General features: G+C 45.5%; 1 protein-coding gene across 2 annotated transcripts in view; it reads left to right on the top strand.

Annotated features, from left to right (window-relative positions):
- Nucleotides 1-18,552, top strand: part of LOC117356514 (gametocyte-specific factor 1-like) — an 81,133-nt gene that overhangs the window by 24,893 nt on the left and 37,688 nt on the right. For both annotated transcript variants that reach the window (XM_033935800.1, XM_033935799.1), the window contains exons 5-6: nucleotides 2,564-2,690; nucleotides 16,621-16,704. In XM_033935800.1, the coding sequence (XP_033791691.1) occupies nucleotides 2,564-2,690; nucleotides 16,621-16,704 (211 nt within the window). The remainder of the gene's footprint in view (nucleotides 1-2,563; nucleotides 2,691-16,620; nucleotides 16,705-18,552) is intronic.

The raw sequence follows: 18,552 nt of genomic DNA, 5'->3' as shown, positions 1-18,552 counted from the left end.
GTCCAACAAATCACTAAAACCTGTTGCTTCCTCTATAATATTAGCAAAATCTGACACCTCCTCTCCGAGCACACTACCTAACCCTTATCCACACTCATCACCTCTCTTTTAGACTACTGCAGATCTTCCGCTAATCCGTCTCTCACCCCTTCAATCAGTTCAAAATGCTGCTGTACAACTCATCTTCTGTGAGAGCCGGCCCTCCTCAAATCACATTATTTGCTCTCCATCCGCTTCTAAATACAGTTCAAACTCCTCTTACTGACTTACAGTTGCATTCGCTCTAACTCCTGAATCACCCTCCTCACTCATCTCCCCCTATGCCCCCCCCCCACTTCTTTGAACTCTGTTCATTGTTTAAGTCCCTCTTCTTTAGTGTCCCTCCAGACCAGCCCAGAAACGAATGGGTTTACACTCCTCTGCCAGCAGGTGGAGACTGAGACATTGACTTTTGGCTACAATTACAAGTAGGCTGTGCAGTCCTTCTTACACTCGGGTCTCCTTTTATCAAGGCGTGCTACGGGAGTTAGCACATCGAACATTTCATCACGTGCTAACCCCCACGGCAGCCTAAAATACTAACGCCTCGTTAATGGAGGCGTTGGGTACTAGCGCGGCAGGCGGTTTAACGCGCGGTATTCTGCGCGTTAAACCGCTACCGCGCTTTTGTAAAAGGACCCCTCAGTCTTTTCTCAGTCTCCAGCAGGTGGAGTGGTCTGTTTGCAGTCTGTTAAGGCCTATTGGATCTGGTTGCTTGAGTCTTTCTTGTCCCTTTTGCTGTCCGGACTGAGCTTGTGGGTGTCACATTCAGAAGGGTCGAGTCCTCCCCCCCTCCCCCCCCCCCCCCACAATTTCCTCCACCTCCCCAGGTTGTTTTCTGGCTTTAGTGGATCCTCAACTGTACACCTTGCCATCGATACTGGCACTGACTACAGTTTAGAGAGCCATATGGTGTCTGATTTAACTTGAGACAGTTGGTGAGCTGTGAGATTTTTTTTTGGGGGGGGGAAATGAGCTGTGATTTTTTTTTTGGGGGGGAAAAAAAGACAAAAGAAATAAATGGAGTTTAACAAAAGCCTGGATGGCGTTGTGCATGGGTTTTTGGCATTTTATTTGAGTGCTTTGGTTGTGGGCGTCGGCTGATGTGTGCGAAATGTCCCAGCCACTTCCAGGGGAACCTGGCCTTGGGTGTCAGTGTGCTTGGTTCTCCTTCGCACGCGCATTGTGAGTCGGTAGGAGGTGCTGGAGAAGCCCAGGCTTCCCCCTGCCATTCATGAAGGGAATTCTCTTGTCGCTTCAGCCTGCTTTTATGACCAAATTTAGTAAATGTATAGCTGATTAATTTTAGAGACTGAACCTCTAATGTTCCTTGGTTGCTTAATTCTGTCCTGGGGGATCAGGGCACTAGTTTGTCAGATGTGTAACCCAGATGAGTGAAGTAGTGTTAGTGCTTTTGTCATACATACTAGTACTTTTGCACAGATCTTTGAGTCAGTTTGTCTCATGTTCTGTTTGAAGCTCAAAGTCAAGTTTCAGCTGTATTTTAAATTGAATGGAGAGAGGTCACCAGTAAGACAGGAAATAAATCTGAAGGAGCTGAATTTCTTCCTTCTCCCATTATGGAGATGGCACAAGGTTTAAGATTTTTATTCTGGAATGTTAATTGCTGCAATTTATTACTAGTTTGTGACTTAGCTGACTTCCTATTAATTAAGCCGATGGTGATGATGCAGTATATATAGTATGACATTTCCAAGGCATTCTTGTTTTCATGTTTGGCAAGCTTGATTGTCTGATCAGCAGCTTAATCCACTTGCAATATTGGTTAGCTACAGGACTGCAAGCAGAATGTTGTGCTAAGAGTTGGACATAGAAATAGTTTACTTTTTTAAAGCATCAAACCCAATTGAATTACATGTTTCTTCAGAGACTCGTAAGTAAAAAAAAAAAAATAAATAAATAAAATAAAATTGCAAATTTAGACTTTTTACCATTATACTTAGGGCTCCTTTTACGAAGCTGCGTTAGTGATTTAACGCGCGTAATAGTGCGTGCTAAACTGCCATCCGCGCTAGCCGCTACCGCCACCTCTTGAGCAGGTGGTAGTTTTTCAGATAGCGCAGGGGTTAGCGCGTGATAGTCACGTGCGATAAAGATGCTAGCGTGACTTCGTAAAAGGAGCCCTTAGTTTTGTAATTTTAAAAACGTATCTTTATCCAGGTAATTAAACTGTACTGTATTAATAGATTCAAGTATTGATCTGGATGTGAATTGTATTTTAATTATTCCCTGTTAGTGTTAGAGGAATCTCTTCTGTAATCTGCTTTAGTACTCTATTTGAGAAAATAGGCGGAATATAAGCTATTTATACAGTAGTATATAGTTCATGATTCTGTTAATGCTGCAAATTTATCAGCTAAATTTTTGCGTGTTATATCTAAAATCATTACCTGTAAATCTGAAGAGCTTTTTTTTTTTTAATTTTTTCCTAATTAAATGGAAAATGTAGGATTTGGAGGAAAGAGTGCATAATTGAGATTTTCATTTGCAATGTCTTCTGCAGAATCATCCTGATGTAGCAAAGCAGCTGGCAACATGCCCTTTTAATGCTCGCCATCTAATTCCCAGAGCAGAGATTGGCCACCACATATCAACTTGTGATGACAAGAGCTGCATTGAGCAGGATATTGGTAAGAACAAGATTGGAAAGGCACTCTTCAGCAGTGCTTCCCAAAGTCTTCAAGCCAAGTATCCCCGTGTTCCAATCAGCTCTGTCAAATGGCAGACGCATTCTAATCACGAAATAGAAAAAAGTAGCTATTTCCTACATTTTTATTGTCTGGTCGTTCTTTGTTGTTTTTTTTTCCACCCTAATCATGTTGGTTCCAGTATCTGGTTTGTGCTTTCCTCTTCTCTCTAATCTTCTATTTCTGCGTTGCTCATACCTAGGTAGGCTCAAGGCGATTTAAAGAGGGAGGTGAGGAGGGGTGGGAGAAGAGGAGGGTAGCAGGGGGTAGGGAAAGGATACAGGTGATTAAATGTCAGATGAGTTTTCAGTTTCTTCCAGAATATGGTGTACTTAGGTTCCGTCCTGGTCATTTCAGTGAGGTAGTCGCTCATATTAGGCATATTTATTAGGGATACCTTGAAAACTGGCTGGTGGTCCTCCAGGACAGGGTTGGGAAACAGTGCTCTAGAGTATACATTTCCAAAGAAGCTTCTTAACACTGAGCAACATTTTCGAAAATGTTTGTCCTTGTCCTCGGCTTTATAAATAGTGAATCACATACACAATCAGCTTATTGGTTAGAATAAGGCTTTCCAAACCTTGTTGGGACCCCATTGCTAGTCAGATTGTAAGTGTTCGCAATGAATATGCGTGGAGAAACGTATATGGTCTTGATTCAAAAGAGCTATTCAGACTAGTCTCTAACCTGACAGATGTCGTCATCCTTTTTTTTTTTTTTCATGTTTTAAATTTTTATTGATTTTTCTTCATATAACAAGTGTCATAAAGATTCATACAATTATCTTAAGTATACACTTGATATTTCCATAACATATTGTACATACAACGTATCTTATATAATCCTTACTATAATTTTAGACATCGTATAAAAATTTTTAATAATTTTATCAACTATTATTCAATTATGAATCCCTTTCCCTCCCCTTATTTTATTAGTTGTACACAATATAACAACTATTATAATAATTTATTTATAATTTATGATAAAGAGAATAAACCAACCCCCCCCCTCTTTTATCCAGTATCTTATTATGGGAAAAATTATTTCAATCATTACAAAAATCTGTTAATGGTCCCCAAATCTTTTTAAACTTATCGATGTAACCTTTTTGTGTTGCAAATGTACGCTCCATCTTATATATATATGGCAAACTGAATTCCACCAAAAATTGTAATTTAATCTGTCATAATTTTTCCAATTATATGTTACTTGTTGAACTGCTACTCCAGTCAATATAAATAAAAGTTTGTTATTATTTGACGAGATTTGACTCCGAGCTTGTACGAAACAAAATCGTATCATATGTCAAGGCTACCGGATTTTCCAACATCCTATTTATTTGAGGCCAAATTGATTTCCAAAATAGTAATATGAATGGACAATAAAATAAGATGATCTAATGTCCCCACTTCTAGATGACAGTGCCAGCATCTATTAGACTTAGATTTATCAATTCTATGTAAACGAACAGGGGTCCAAAATGCTCTATGTAAAAGAAAAAACCATGTTTCTCATAGATGCTGATATTGTACACCTTAACCTTCAAGACCAAAGTCGTGGCCATTGAGATGCATTAATCTGATGCTTAATCTCAATGCTCCAAATGTCTCTAAGACCATTTTTCTTTTTTTTTATTTACAAATCCAGGTATCAATTTATACCACATTGCGGCCTGGTGACCCATGGAATCTATCTGAAAACATAAAAATTCCATACTATGATAATTTATTAAGGTTTTTCCATTCATCCTTCTAACAAGCCGTACCTACGACTTGTCTCCAACCACTTGACACCCTCACTCACTACTTTCTCTCAAAAATACAAGCCACAGATTCCTTCTCCGATCCAAGATGGCGCTGTGTCAGATGACTGAAAAGATATTGAGTTACTCACTCATTTTGACTTGTTTGCCTGTGTCGTTCTTCCGTGATGTGGAAGAGAATGGGCAGAAGTACCGTTAGAGCCTTGCGATGCCCAGAAAATCCCCCCTCGCAACGATTGAGCAATTTCTGAGCCACCTTTAGAGGGAGTCGGCAGCGTTGGAGAATCGCCCACTGGACCCTTCGGCACAGAGTGATGCTGTAGCCGAAGTCTCTGGGCTAGAAGCCACTGTGAGCCCCGACATCAAAAACCTGCCTCCCCAGCTGCAGAGAGCCAGCTCACCACAGGAAAGGAGCATGTCCAAAGAGGTAGCACTCCCTAACAGAGAGGCTATAACTTCTGGGAGCCAGACTTCCAATTCCTCAATGGACTTTAAGTCCAAAGAAGAACACTACGGTGAAAACAACTTTGGGAAAAGAGACAAGACCAACAAAAGAAAATGTGGAAGGTGAGCATTTCCAAACTCTGCATGAAAGTTTGGTTTTGTTTTTTTTAGCTGAAAAACCTACCTAAGTTATCCTGGACTCTATTTGGGACTTGGTGGTCAAGCTAGGAAATTCTTTAAATCCACAGATTAAGGATATAGAAAAAAATTTACAAGAACAGAAACGAGAATTAACAGGTTAAACAAGAATTCTCCTCAGTAAAAATCAATGTAGAAAAAATTGAAAAGGGACAGATCCAAGATGGCCACGGTCGTGGTCTGCTGAACGCCGTCGGCAAGCCTTACTTCTTAAAAAACTTACTTCTACGGCGTTGGTGCTGCAGAGTTTTTGTCATGCCGAAGAGAAGGGGAAAGGGAGCTTCTTCGGCCTCACGGCGTCCCGGAATAGCCTCCTCCGGTAATATTGAGGAGTTGCTGCGGCGGATGCAGGGCGTCATCGGAGCGTCGGTATCGCCCCTGGCTGAGACGCTTCCTGATGACAGACTGGAGGTGTCTCCTCGGGCTCATGAGATCACATTGAGCCCCGACGCACGAATCCCTCCTCCTAACCCTCGAGCCGCTAGCTCCCCGGGAGTGGGGAGGCAGCCGGAAGTCGGCTTGGGCCCCCTCCCAGAGGCTGTGGGGAACGGCGAGAAGAACATCGACTCAGGCTCACAGGGATCGCAGTTGAGCCTGAGTGCACACAAGGAGATTTCCATCTCAGAATCAACCCCGACACAGGAGATACGGAGAGGAGAAGGTCCCTCAGCTGGTGAGCCTAATCTATCACTATTAAACTTGCAGACATTCAATATAGTGAAACCCCAAGAAGTTACATTGGAGGCTTTGTGGGATCTGATTGCTAATTTAACTAAGACAGTAAATACTAATCATCTTCAAATAGAGGGAAAAATAAAAATTCAAGAGAGAGAAGTTTTTCAGATAAAACAAGACTTGGGAGAATCCAAATTAGATATTCAAAGTATTAAAGATCAACTTAAATCTTCCAAATTGCTTCAGGACACTTTAAGGATAATATAAATTTAAGAAGAAAGATAGACATTTGAAAATTTCTCTAGGAATAATAATTTAAGACTGATTACGGTAATTTTCCACGGATCTCGACAGTGACTCCAAGAGAAATGTTAAAAAGGTATATGTTGGAGATATTGGAAGTATCGGAAGATTTATTGCCTCCTTTCACCCAGGTCTATTATCTACCTAATAAAACTCAAGATCTTCAAGAAGAAAAAATGAAGGGACCAATTGATGTATCAGCTTTGCTTGAATTATCTGATAAAGAAGTTGCAACACCTGCTACATTGATTGTGACCTTGGCTATTACGATGGATAAGAATTGGCTTCTGAGACTATTCTTTAAAAATAAAGAGAAAAACTTTCTTGATCTAAAAATACAGATGTTCCCAGACTTGGCAAGAGATACACAAAGACGTAGAAAGGAGTTTCTATTATTAAAACCTGGTGTTTTGGCTCTAGGGGGAACTTTTTATCTTCGTCATCCTTGCAAGTGTATAGTTTATTATCCCAGGACAAGCAGGCAGCATATTCTTAACACATGGGTGACGTCACCGACGGAGCCCTCGGTACGGACCTTTTTAACTAGAAGTTTCTAGTTGGCCGCACCGCGCGTGTGCCTTCCCGCCCGACGGAGGAGTGCGTGGTCCCCAGTTTCTTCGTTTCCGCGGAGCGAAGAAGACGCGTGTGTTTTTTCAACGGCCGTTGAAACCACTTTTTGCCTTCCCGCTCGCGCTTTTTTTCCTTATTTTTTCATTCTTTACCTTCGGGTTTATTTTTCTTTGATTTGCAAAAAAAAAAAAAAAAAACTTTGCTTTTTTCGTTTTTGCCCCGGCGGGGCCTGTTGCCAGTATACAGGCCTCGGGCTTCGATTTTGCGGAGGCTATCTTCCCCTTCATGCCCCCGCAGGTCGGTTTTAAGAAGTGCCAGCGGTGTGCACGCCCGATCTCCATCACCGACCCACACAATTGGTGCTTGCAGTGTCTGGGACCGGAGCATCGGGCGGACTCCTGCACCCGCTGTGCCACTCTTCAAAAGAGAACCCTTAAAAACCGAAGAATTCAACAAACTCTTCTCTTCGGCACCGAGTCGGCGATGGACTCCTCAACTTCAACGGCGGTACCTCAAAAATCGGCACCGTCGACCTCGACACCGACCGACCCCACATCGGCGTCGCTGGCGCCAGGTAAGCCGGCTAAGAAGCCTTCCTCTTCCCTCGAGCGCCCTCCAGCTACGGTGGCGACACCATCCCTACCGGCATCGCACCGGTCCCGCAAACGCTCCGCCCCGATCTCGGTGAGTGCCTCGTCATCGGCCTCCTCATCGCCGGGGCGTGGAGCGGCATCCAAGGAACCGAAGAAAAAGAAAGCGGTTCCGATGCCACCCCTAGATGACCGTATCTCGGCCATCTTAAAGGCTCAACTCCAGGAGCAGTTAAAGAAACAACTTGAACACCTGTTGCCCACTATCCTGGCACCGCTCCTTCCGGTACCAGACCGGCCCGAGCCCCGTACCGAGCCCCCGGTGTCCACCCCTTCGGTACCTGTGAACACCTCCATGCCGATCCTTTCGGCCCAACAACTCCATGGCGATCCGGTGGTTCATTCTCAGGCCACATTGGATCCTCCTCGGCACCAGGCGGGACGGCATTCTTCCCAGGACCGAGATCGACGCCGGTCGTCCTCTCCTGGTACCGTTTCGGTGCGCTCTGGAAAGTCTTTGTCCAAGACTCGCCATACCGCGCCCTCCACCCCGGTGTCTCGACATGCACCAGAGGTCAGGGACCCTGACTTATGGGAGGAAACTCCTCTCGGTACCGAGGAGGATCCCTCCTCATCTGATGAGGAACCATCGGCACCCGATGCCACCTCTAAACCAGAGCAGTCCTCATTTTCTAAATTTCTGAGAGAAATGTCTGCTGCCCTGTCCCTTCCCCTAGAATCTGACTCAAAAAAGTCTCAAGCCTTTCTAGAGGCTTTAGACTTTGAGCAACCTCCTAAGGAGTTCCTCAAGCTTCCCGTGCATGACATCCTACGGGAAACGTTCTACAAAAACTTGGAAAATCCCCTCACGGTACCGGGAGCCCCCCGTAAACTGGACAACCTTTACCGTGTCATCCCTATTCCTGGATTCGACAAATCTCAATTGCCCCATGAGTCCCTTCTGGTTGAATCCACCTTAAAAAAGACTCAGGGCTCCAGTGTCTATGCCTCTACCCCTCCTGGCAGAGAAGGTAAGACCATGGACAAGTTTGGCAAGAGGCTCTACCAGAATGCCATGCTTGCCAACAGGGCAAACAACTATTCCTTCCATTTTTCTTTCTATCTGAAACATTTGGTCCAACAACTGTCTGCCCTCCAGAAGTACCTTCCTGAGCGCAAGGTCCCGCTATTCCAACAACACATCTCTGGCCTTCTCCAAATGCGCAAATATATGGTCCGCTCGATATACGACTCCTTCGAGCTCACCTCTCGGGCCTCTGCCATGGCCGTAGCCATGCGTCGCTTAGCCTGGCTCAGAGTCTCCGACCTGGACATCAACCACCAGGATCGTTTGGCCAATGCCCCCTGTCTCGGGGACGAACTCTTTGGAGAGTCACTGGATTCCACCACCCAGAAACTCTCGGCCCATGAGACCGGGTGGGACACCCTGATCAAGCCGAAAAAGAAGGCTCCGCCTGCCCGACCCAATCGGCCTCAATCATCTTACCAGCGGAGGTTCTCAGCCAGGCCACTCAATCCGCCTCCCCAACAATCTCGGCGACCCCGTCAACAGCAGCACCATGCCCAGGCTCGATCTCAGGCCACTCAACCCTCTAAGCCTCCTCAGCCTGCTAAACAATCTCAGCCCTTTTGACTCTTCTCTCCAGGGCATAGCCAGTCATCCACCCTCGCTGCCTCTTCCACAGCCTATCGGGGGTCGTCTCACCATTTTCTCCAGCCGTTGGGAAGTCATCACGTCGGACCAGTGGGTCCTCAACATCATCCGCCACGGCTACTCTCTCAACTTCCAGACTCTTCCACCGGACAACCTTCCCGTAGAGTCTGCTTCACACTCATCTCAAACCCCCCTCCTCCTGAGGGAGGTTCAATCCCTCCTCCTTCTCAATGCCATCGAAGAAGTACCTCCAGATCAAAGGGGTCAGGGATTCTACTCCCGCTACTTCCTGGTTCCCAAAAAGACGGGAGACCTCCGTCCCATTCTCGATCTCAGGGACCTCAACAAGTGTCTGGTCAAGGAAAAGTTCAGAATGCTCTCCCTTGCCACGCTTTACCCTCTTCTTTCTCATCACGACTGGCTATGTTCCCTGGACCTCAAAGAGGCCTACACTCACATCTCCATCAATCAGAATTCTCGCCGCTACCTGCGGTTCCAGGTGCTACACCACCACTATCAGTACAAAGTGCTACCGTTTGGCCTCGCCTCCTCCCCCAGAGTCTTCACCAAGTGCCTTATAGTGGTGGCGGCCTTCCTCAGATCTCACAACCTCCAGGTGTTCCCCTACTTGGACGATTGGTTGGTGAAAGCACCTTCATCTCAACTCGTGCTACAAGCTACTCATCACACCATCTCTCTCCTCCACCTCCTGGGGTTCGAGATCAACTACCCCAAGTCGCATCTGCTTCCCACCCAGCGACTTCAATTCATTGGAGCAGTTCTGGACACCACGCTGATGAGGGCCTTTCTCCTCTCCGATCGCCAGCGGACCCTGCTCCATCTCTGCCGTCAGGTACTCATGCATCCCTCCATTCCTGCCCGACAGATGATGGTCCTCCTGGGTCACATGGCCTCGACGGTGCATGTCCTTCCTCTGGCACGTCTCCACCTTCGTACGCCTCAGTGGACTCTCGCCAACCAATGGTCACAGACTACGGATCTTCTTTCTCATCCCATCTCTGTGACATCATCTCTTCAGCAATCTCTCCAATGGTGGTTGAACTCCTCAAATCTTTCCAGGGGTCTACTTTTTCATCTGCCCCCCCACTCTATGATCATCACCACAGATGCGTCCCCCTACGCGTGGGGAGCTCACCTAGGAGATCTACGCACCCAGGGACTTTGGACCCCACAGGAGCGTCGTCATCACATAAATTTCCTGGAACTCAGAGCCATGTTCTACGCCCTCAAGGCTTTCCAACATCTTCTCTGCCCTCAAGTCCTCCTCCTGTGCACAGACAATCAAGTCGCCATGTACTACATAAACAAGCAAGGCGGCACCGGATCTCGCCCCCTTTGTTTGGAGGCTCTGCGCATCTGGACCTGGGCCACGGACCGCAATCTCTTTCTCAGGGCGGTCTATATCCAGGGCGAACAGAACTCTCTGGCCGACAATCTCAGCCGCATCCTTCAACCTCACGAGTGGACGTTGGACCCTCCGACTCTGCTCTCCATCTTTGCTCGATGGGGCACTCCGCAGGTGAACCTCTTTGCAGCACTCACAACCATCAGCTGCCCCAATTCTGTTCCAGACTCTTCTCCCCTCACCGTCTGGCTCCGGATGCATTCCTGCTCGACTGGAGGGATCGGTTCCTGTATGCCTTCCCTCCACTTCCTCTGATGTTGCGGACCTTGTCCAAACTCCGCAAGGACAACGCCACCATGATTCTTATCGCACCTCGGTGGCCTCGCCAACACTGGTTCTCACTCCTGCTCCAACTCAGCTCCAGGGAACCCATTCTCCTTCCTGTGTTTCCTACTCTACTTACGCAGCAGCATCAGTCTCTACTGCATCCCAATCTGTCTTCGCTCCACCTGACAGCTTGGTTTCTCTCGGGCTGACCTCTCCAGAGAACCTATCTCAGCCGGTCCGCCTCATCTTGGACGCCTCCAGGAAGCCGGCCACCCTCCAATGTTACCATCAGAAATGGACCAGATTCTCCTCGTGGTGTCTCCGGCATCATCAGGAACCCACCTCCTTAGCGGTGGAAACTGTATTGGAATATTTGCTCTCGCTGTCCAATGCTGGCCTCAAAACTACCTCCATCAGAGTCCACCTCAGTGCCATCACTGCGTTTCATGAGCCTATTCTCGGAAAACCCCTCACGGCTCATCCTCTGGTTTCCAGATTTATGAGAGGTCTCTTCAATATCAAACCGCCTCTCAAGCCTCCTCCTGTCGTCTGGGACCTCAATGTGGTTCTCTCAGCACTCATGAAACCTCCGTTTGAGCCTCTTGCCACTACTTCGCTCAGGCTTCTTACCTGGAAGGTGCTTTTCCTAATTGCCATCACCTCTGCCAGGAGGGTTAGCGAACTGCATGCACTGGTTGCTGACCCACCATTCACTGTTTTTCACCATGACAAGGTTGTTCTGCGTACCCACCCTAAATTCCTTCCCAAGGTGGTCTCGGCTTTTCACCTCAACCAGTCCATTGTGTTGCCCGTCTTCTTCCCTAAGCCTCACTCGCATCCTGGGGAACAGGCGTTGCACACGCTGGATTGTAAGCGTGCCCTTGCTTACTACCTTGATCGTACCAGAGCTCAACGAACATCCCCTCAGCTATTTTTGTCTTTCGATCCCAACCGTTTGGGTCGTCCTGTCTCCAAACGGACACTTTCAAATTGGCTTGCTGCCTGTATTGCATTCTGCTATGCTCGGGCCGGTCTCTCTCTGGAAGGAACTGTCACGGCCCACAGAGTCCGAGCTATGGCTGCTTCTGTAGCTTTCCTCCGTTCCACGCCCATCGAGGAAATCTGCAAGGCGGCCACTTGGTCCTCAGTTCACACGTTCACTACTCACTACTGTCTGGATGCGTTCTCCAGACGGGATGGACACTTCGGCCAATCTGTGTTACAAAATTTATTTTCCTAATGGCCAACCATCCCACCTCCCTCTTTGTTAGCTTGGAGGTCACCCATGTGTTAAGAATATGCTGCCTGCTTGTCCTGGGATAAAGCACAGTTACTTACCGTAACAGGTGTTATCCAGGGACAGCAGGCAGATATTCTTACGTCCCACCCACCTCCCCGGGTTGGCTTCTTAGCTGGCTTATCCTAACTGGGGACCACGCACTCCTCCGTCGGGCGGGAAGGCACTCGCGCACGCGCGGTGCGGCCAACTAGAAACTTCTAGTTAAAAAGGTCCGTACCGAGGGCTCCGTCGGTGACGTCACCCATGTGTTAAGAATATCTGCCTGCTGTCCCTGGATAACACCTGTTACGGTAAGTAACTGTGCTTTACAATTCTCAGAAATATGTTTTCTTTGAGCCAAACCAGCTAACGGCCTTCCTCTCCTTGTCCCGCCTGGAGAAGGGGTAAGAATGAGGGCTTCAATAAATTAGACGCCTGAATATCAGTATACCATGTACAGCTTATCTTTAATGAATAGGTTTCTTTTAGTTCTGTTTAATATACATCATGGATCATAATTGTGGACTTGAGAGATTATACAAAAAAATTTTTTTTTCCCCATGTAAATTATGAGGTTTATTTCTTTGCTTATTTGATGTAATCACTTTCTGTACAAGATTTATCTTGAATTGTAAATTTGAAATTTATAAATAAATAATAAAAAAAAAAAAAAAAAATTGAAAAAGATGTTACAGGGGTAAAACAAGTTAAAGATGCTATGATAAAAGATAATTGAAACGCCTTGAAAGGGAAGGAACAACAAATTAGATAGTATGTTTTGATTCAGTTACCAGACACCTGTTTTTCCTCTTTCTTTAGATTCTTATCTAAAGATGATTTTTTTTTTTTTAACTCATGTAAATTTTGGATTTGCAATGAGGACTTGAGATTATTTATATTTGATTTCATAGAATTTACTTTTTAAAGGATTAATATTCAATCTTTTCTGTATGAGATGTTTCAATGCTTGATAGTGTTTTAAAATTAATTTAAAAAAAAAAATAGCCACAAGTCTCCCTTGATGCAAACAAATCTACTGATCTTGTAGACATACTGAAATCAAGAGGTCATGCACTCCAAGTCAACACAAACTGGAGCTCATTCACTACACCTACATGGACTCGGTTTCAGTTTCTATTTAAAAAACATGCTCAAACATACATTCTTCTAATTCCTCCCCCCCAAAAAAAAAACAAACCCAACACACACACACTTTAATGTCTAAAGCCTCAGATAAGTTTCTAGCTGATCTATATATCTGGGACACACTAAGAGAAATTCCCAGCAAAAAGAGGACATGTCGTCATCGGATCCATCATAAGACGAGAAACTACCTCCCAACCTGACAACTAACCCTTCCCCCCTCCGTCATAAAGCTTATGGAAGGGCTAATACAAATTCAACTAATGAACCACCTGCAACAATTTCAGCTACTCCACAATTCCCAGTCAGGCTTCAGACCGTCATATAGCACTGAAATGTTAATTGCATTCCTCATCCCTATACAATGCATTCCTATTCAATCTACTAAGCAAGGGACAAAATGCTGGCCTACATTGTAAGTAGTCCTAGATGCGGCCGCTATGCTTATCACAGCAAGGGATCTAACTGCTGCGTGTTTAGCGGCCGTGGCTGCCAGTCCCCCTACTCCCCAAATGAATGTGGCAGGAGGGATGCCCAATTCCTCCTGGCCGTAACTCTTCCCTTCCCCCCCCCCCCCCCGAACGAACACGGCAGGATGCCCAGTCCCTCCTGCCCAGAACACACCCGAATGAAAGCGGCACAACCCCCGTAGATTGCCGGCAGGAGGATGCCAAATCCCTCCTGCTTGAAACATCCCCACTCCTTCCCCACCCCCGAACAAAACTGGCAGGAGGGCTTTCAGGTTGGAATTTTTAAATAACATCCATGCCTATTGTATATTTTTGACCTTTGCAGCTGCACCTTTTAAGTTTCTTTTTTTTAACTATTTTCTCATTATCTCTTGTTTTTTGTTTTTTTTAAGTTAAGTGCTGTTGTATTGGTGCATGTTTGGTTCTACATGGTTTAGGTTTATCAAGTTTTTTGGGGGGTATATGTTCCTCAAATTTTTTCTCTCTCTCTGCATGTTATCAAAATACATTAGCTGCACACCATTTTCTATGACAGATTTCAGTTTAGATCTATCTTTTTACTTGCTTGTAGGTGGGCATAACCCACATTTTCAGGACTGATCATGTAAGACATTTTATTTAAAAAAATATTTAAAAATATGGAATGAGGAGTACATTCCATGGTCTGCATACCAGAAAGAATGCCCAAAGAGCTTAGGAGTAAGTAATTTTAGAACAGTTCTTCAACCACTGGTCCGTGGACCGGTGCTGGTCTGCAGAAATTTTCTGCCAATCCAGAGGGCCGGCACGTCCATAGGGCCTAAGACTGCGTTCTTCCGCTGCCGTTCCACAGTGTGATCAACGTGGTGTCTTTCGGTCCAGTTCCCTGAGTGCTGCAGCGCACAGAGCCGTAGGAAAAGACTCCTACACATGGTCTGTGCCAGAAGCCTTCTCTCGGACGTCGCAACATCGGAGGGAAGGCTTCCAGATGAGGCACGGGACGCTGCCCACAGCTTTGTGCAATGCAGCACTCAAGGAGCCGGCCTGAAGTCACTGCGTTGATCGCACAGTGGACCGGCCCAAAGATAACACCAGGGGGGGGAGGGCAGGCGGGTGGCAGGTGGCAGGCCAGAAGGCAAGGCACAGAGGGAGAAAGACAACGGTAGGGGAAACTTTTTTTTTTTTTTTTTAATTTAGTGATTGCTTCTTTTCCTCTAGGGTTGTACTGCTTGCAAATGCATTTCTTCCTGAACAGACCAGAGTCTTGCATCTTAGGGTTTGTTTGAATTTTAGTACTTTTATTTTTTGGTGAGATGTTGAGGGAAGGGAGATGGGTACAGGGGAAATACTAGAAAGGGACATATAGGAGACACAGAAGGGAGATGCTGAACATGGACAACAATACACACAAAGATAGAAGATGGATGGTGAGCATGGAAAAAGAAGAAATATCAAATGATCAGGAGACCCTGGCAAGTAAGTTAAGAGAAGACAAAAGAAAACAGGGACCAGTGCCTGAGACCAACATGAATAAAATGACGAGGCAATTAATGGTAGAAAAAAATTATTTTACTTTCTATTTTTTGGTTAGAATATATCAAATGTATCCTGCTAGAGCTGGTGTTGGGACCTACCGTATTTTCTCGCATATAACGCACGCGTTATACGTGGTTTTTACATACCGCGTGTACCCTTGCGCGTTATACTAGTGAGCGCGTTGTACAAAATTTTTTTTACATAGTTCCCCCCCCCCCCCCCGACACCCGCACCCCCACCCGAAGGACCGCTCGCACCCCCACAGCCTCCCCCATGGAGAAGATGTCTACCTTGTTTCCAGATGCCAGCCCAGCTGCTTCCTCTGCCGGCGGTCCTGCCCCTTCTCAGAGCCCTGTGCTGCGCTGCTTCCTCTTCAGGCGGTCCCGCCCTTTACGTCGGGGTCTCCAGAGGAGAGTCGGGCAGCATGTGCAGTATATGGGTGTGCGTGGTATATAAATATTTCTGTACATAAATTTGTGTTTTTCGCGCGCTATACCCGTGTGCGCGTTTTACACGGGTGCACGTTATCTACGTGAAAATACGGTAACTGGGGACCACAAAGCCAGGCCTTGCTTCTTTAGCTTCCAGCTGGCTTAGGGCTCTCTGACTCCTCTAACACTATTTCTGTCATGTGTGACTGGTGTTCTGTTAGCATGATTTTTCTGTCTATCATTCTATAATTTGGCTTATTCAGTTTTCTCAGTAGTGGAGGGGATATTTGTGAAGAGGGGAGACTGGTTTTATTATCCTTGCTCTGTATTTGTGTTTATAAAATGACAATTGTACAGAATATTGTTTCTTTTTAAACTTTAATAAAATAAGTTTAGTATAAAATCATAACTATTTGAGGCTTGTGTGGATGGGATGGGACGGGGACCAAGCTCGTGGGAACGGGGCGAGGATGGGAACCAAGTTTGTGGGGACAAACTTTTTTCCCCCCTCCCCCCTGCATCACTCTTTAATCTATACCCTTCCTCTTTGATTCTCATGTATTATATCACTATCTTACTGGTGTTCACTGCCCTTTCTGTGTCATGTCTTCCCTTGGGCCCCCCCCCCTTCCATGGTCCCAGTGGGATGTACTTTGACAGATATAATGGGCAAATCCTCAAGACTGTTGCGCTAGGTGTTTAAGAGGTATAGCAACCTCTTTTGTTGGCCTGCAGTGTTAGGTTCACCTATTTTCCCCTCTTCAGCATAAACCAGATAGCTGTCCATGTGGCTTTGTAGGTTAGTGGAGAATTTGTGCTTATCAATCCTTTGTGGCCCTTCATGATCAGTTTTGATCCCCTCCATCCCCACCCAAGAAGTTTAGAATAAATGATGCACCTGAGGAAAGCATGCCCAGGTTATAACCCCAGTCCTGGATTTTGTGTCTCCTAATTGGATCCTGAACCATAGTATGGGAAGCTCTGGTTTAAACAGTGATGGTTGAAAATTCAAGGGAGTGGGGGAAAGACTTTTTTTTTTTTTTTTTTTTTCAAATCCTTTTGAAACACTCACCTGCCTTTTGATAAAATTGGGGATTATTTTATTTGCTGTCTTGATTTCAGTTGAGCAGACCAAAAGTTACCGGAGAGAGGAGGTTATACTGGAAAGAAAGCAACCACCACCATGTGATGAAGACTGGGATAAAGGTAAGGAGACAGCAATTGAGGAGCCTTGATTATAAGCCATTGATATAGTGAGTGAATTGTGACTAGCAGCATGGTGTTATTGCACACCACACTCTGTTAACATTTGCTGAGATGTGAGGATGGAACACTTTTCTGGTTAAGGCCTGATCTACTTTTCTCCCTCCATATTCGCGGTTTCCATATCTGCGGTTTCGCTTATTCACAACTTTTTGGCTGCTGACTCCCCCCTCCCAAAAAAAAGACATAAATCATCACTAAAGTTGTTGGGTTTTTTCTTTTTACTGTACAGTACCGATAAAATTTATCACTTACAATTACTGTAACTCTGAAAATCGCTGCTTCCATGCTCTCTCCCACAGATTCGCTGCTTCCATGTTTCCCAAAGTGCACTGAGAAAAACATTGCTTCCCAGCATCCCTAGAGAGACGGGCTTCTTCCCAGCATGCATGAAATCGCTGGTTGCCTGCCCTGAAATAGCTGCTTGGCTGCCAGAAATCGCTGCTTGTTTGGCTGCCCTGAAATGCGGTTTCAATAGTAAAAATAACAGTGCTTTCCCAAAACCGCGAATAACTTGTTTTTCCATATTCACGCCTATTGGCCGCCTGCATCCACTGTGAATACGGAAGGAGAAGTGTTTTTGTATATGTGTGTGTATATGCTTGTACGTGGTGCCGTGGTGTTGGAGCTGCGCCAGCTTGACGGGGGAGTTCAGAGGTCCTGCTCATGCGTCTGAAGGATGGCCGGCTTGAGTCGGAAACCGGGAGGCACTGGTTAACGGTAAAGGCATCGCCAAAAAGGGAGGAGAGCCGCATGGGACCCCGGGGAAAGGAAACCACCACTCTGCAAGGGCTGCAGCACCCACAGACAGGTACCCACCCACCCCTGGGCCACCCTAGTGAGAGCTCGTGTAGTGAGTCAATACTCGTTTTGCGAGAAAAGTTTGCTGAGTGTTTTGCTCGTCTTGCAAAACATTCGCAAACCGGGTTACTCGCAAACCGAGGTTCCACTGTGTGCATGTGTGTATATATGTATTTTTTTTTTTAATTTATTTTTTTAATTTTGTGCAGTTAAATGATTTTGTAGTTTTCCTCAAAAACATGGGAGGAGAAGGTTGGTGTCTGGCAATATTCGGCCACAAACATTAAAATAAAATCTAGATTAGCTGCACAAACAGCAAATATAAATTTTAAGTATCTAATTTGAACATTTCAACTTGTGTGTATTCAATGGCACTGCTTAAGAAGATAATTTGAAATGTTTAAATGAAACATTCCAAGTCTTATAAAATTGGGAGAGGTGTGACAAATGAGATTTTTCGTAATTCACTGCAAATCCTTTAAAGTTCAAACATATTGTGAAATTTGTGTCTTGAAGAGCCTGTTGACACATTGGGGGCTTTGATTAACCAGTTGTCTAGGTAAGGGAACATTTGAAGGCTGGATGAGTGAAGAAGTACAGCTATTACCACTAAGCACTTGGTGAACACTCTGGGTGATGCCAGCTCAAATGGCAATACTCTGTATTGGAAGTGGCATGTGCCCAGTCGAAAACAAAGATATTTCCTGTGGGCTGGGAGGATGGAAATGTATGTGTAGGCTTCTTTTAGATCTAGAGAAGAGTCGATCATTCTTCTCTAGCGGTGGTAACAGGGTTCCCAGAGAAACAATGCAAAATTTCTCCTTCACTAAGTATTATATTGAGAGCATGGAGGTCTAGAATGAAATGCAGACCCCCGGACATATTTGGTATATGAAAATATTTTGAGTAGAACCCTCGGTCCTTCTCCTGCATAATTACTTATTTTATGGCATTGAGCTGGAGGAGGGCTGATTTTTTTTTTTTTTTTTT

This window comes from Geotrypetes seraphini, chromosome 3 (assembly GCF_902459505.1).
Source record: "Geotrypetes seraphini chromosome 3, aGeoSer1.1, whole genome shotgun sequence".
In the NCBI taxonomy this organism is placed as follows: Eukaryota; Metazoa; Chordata; class Amphibia; order Gymnophiona; family Dermophiidae; genus Geotrypetes; species Geotrypetes seraphini.
The sequence above is the reverse complement of the archived record's forward strand: the minus strand, read 5'-3'. Positions and strand labels throughout refer to the sequence as shown.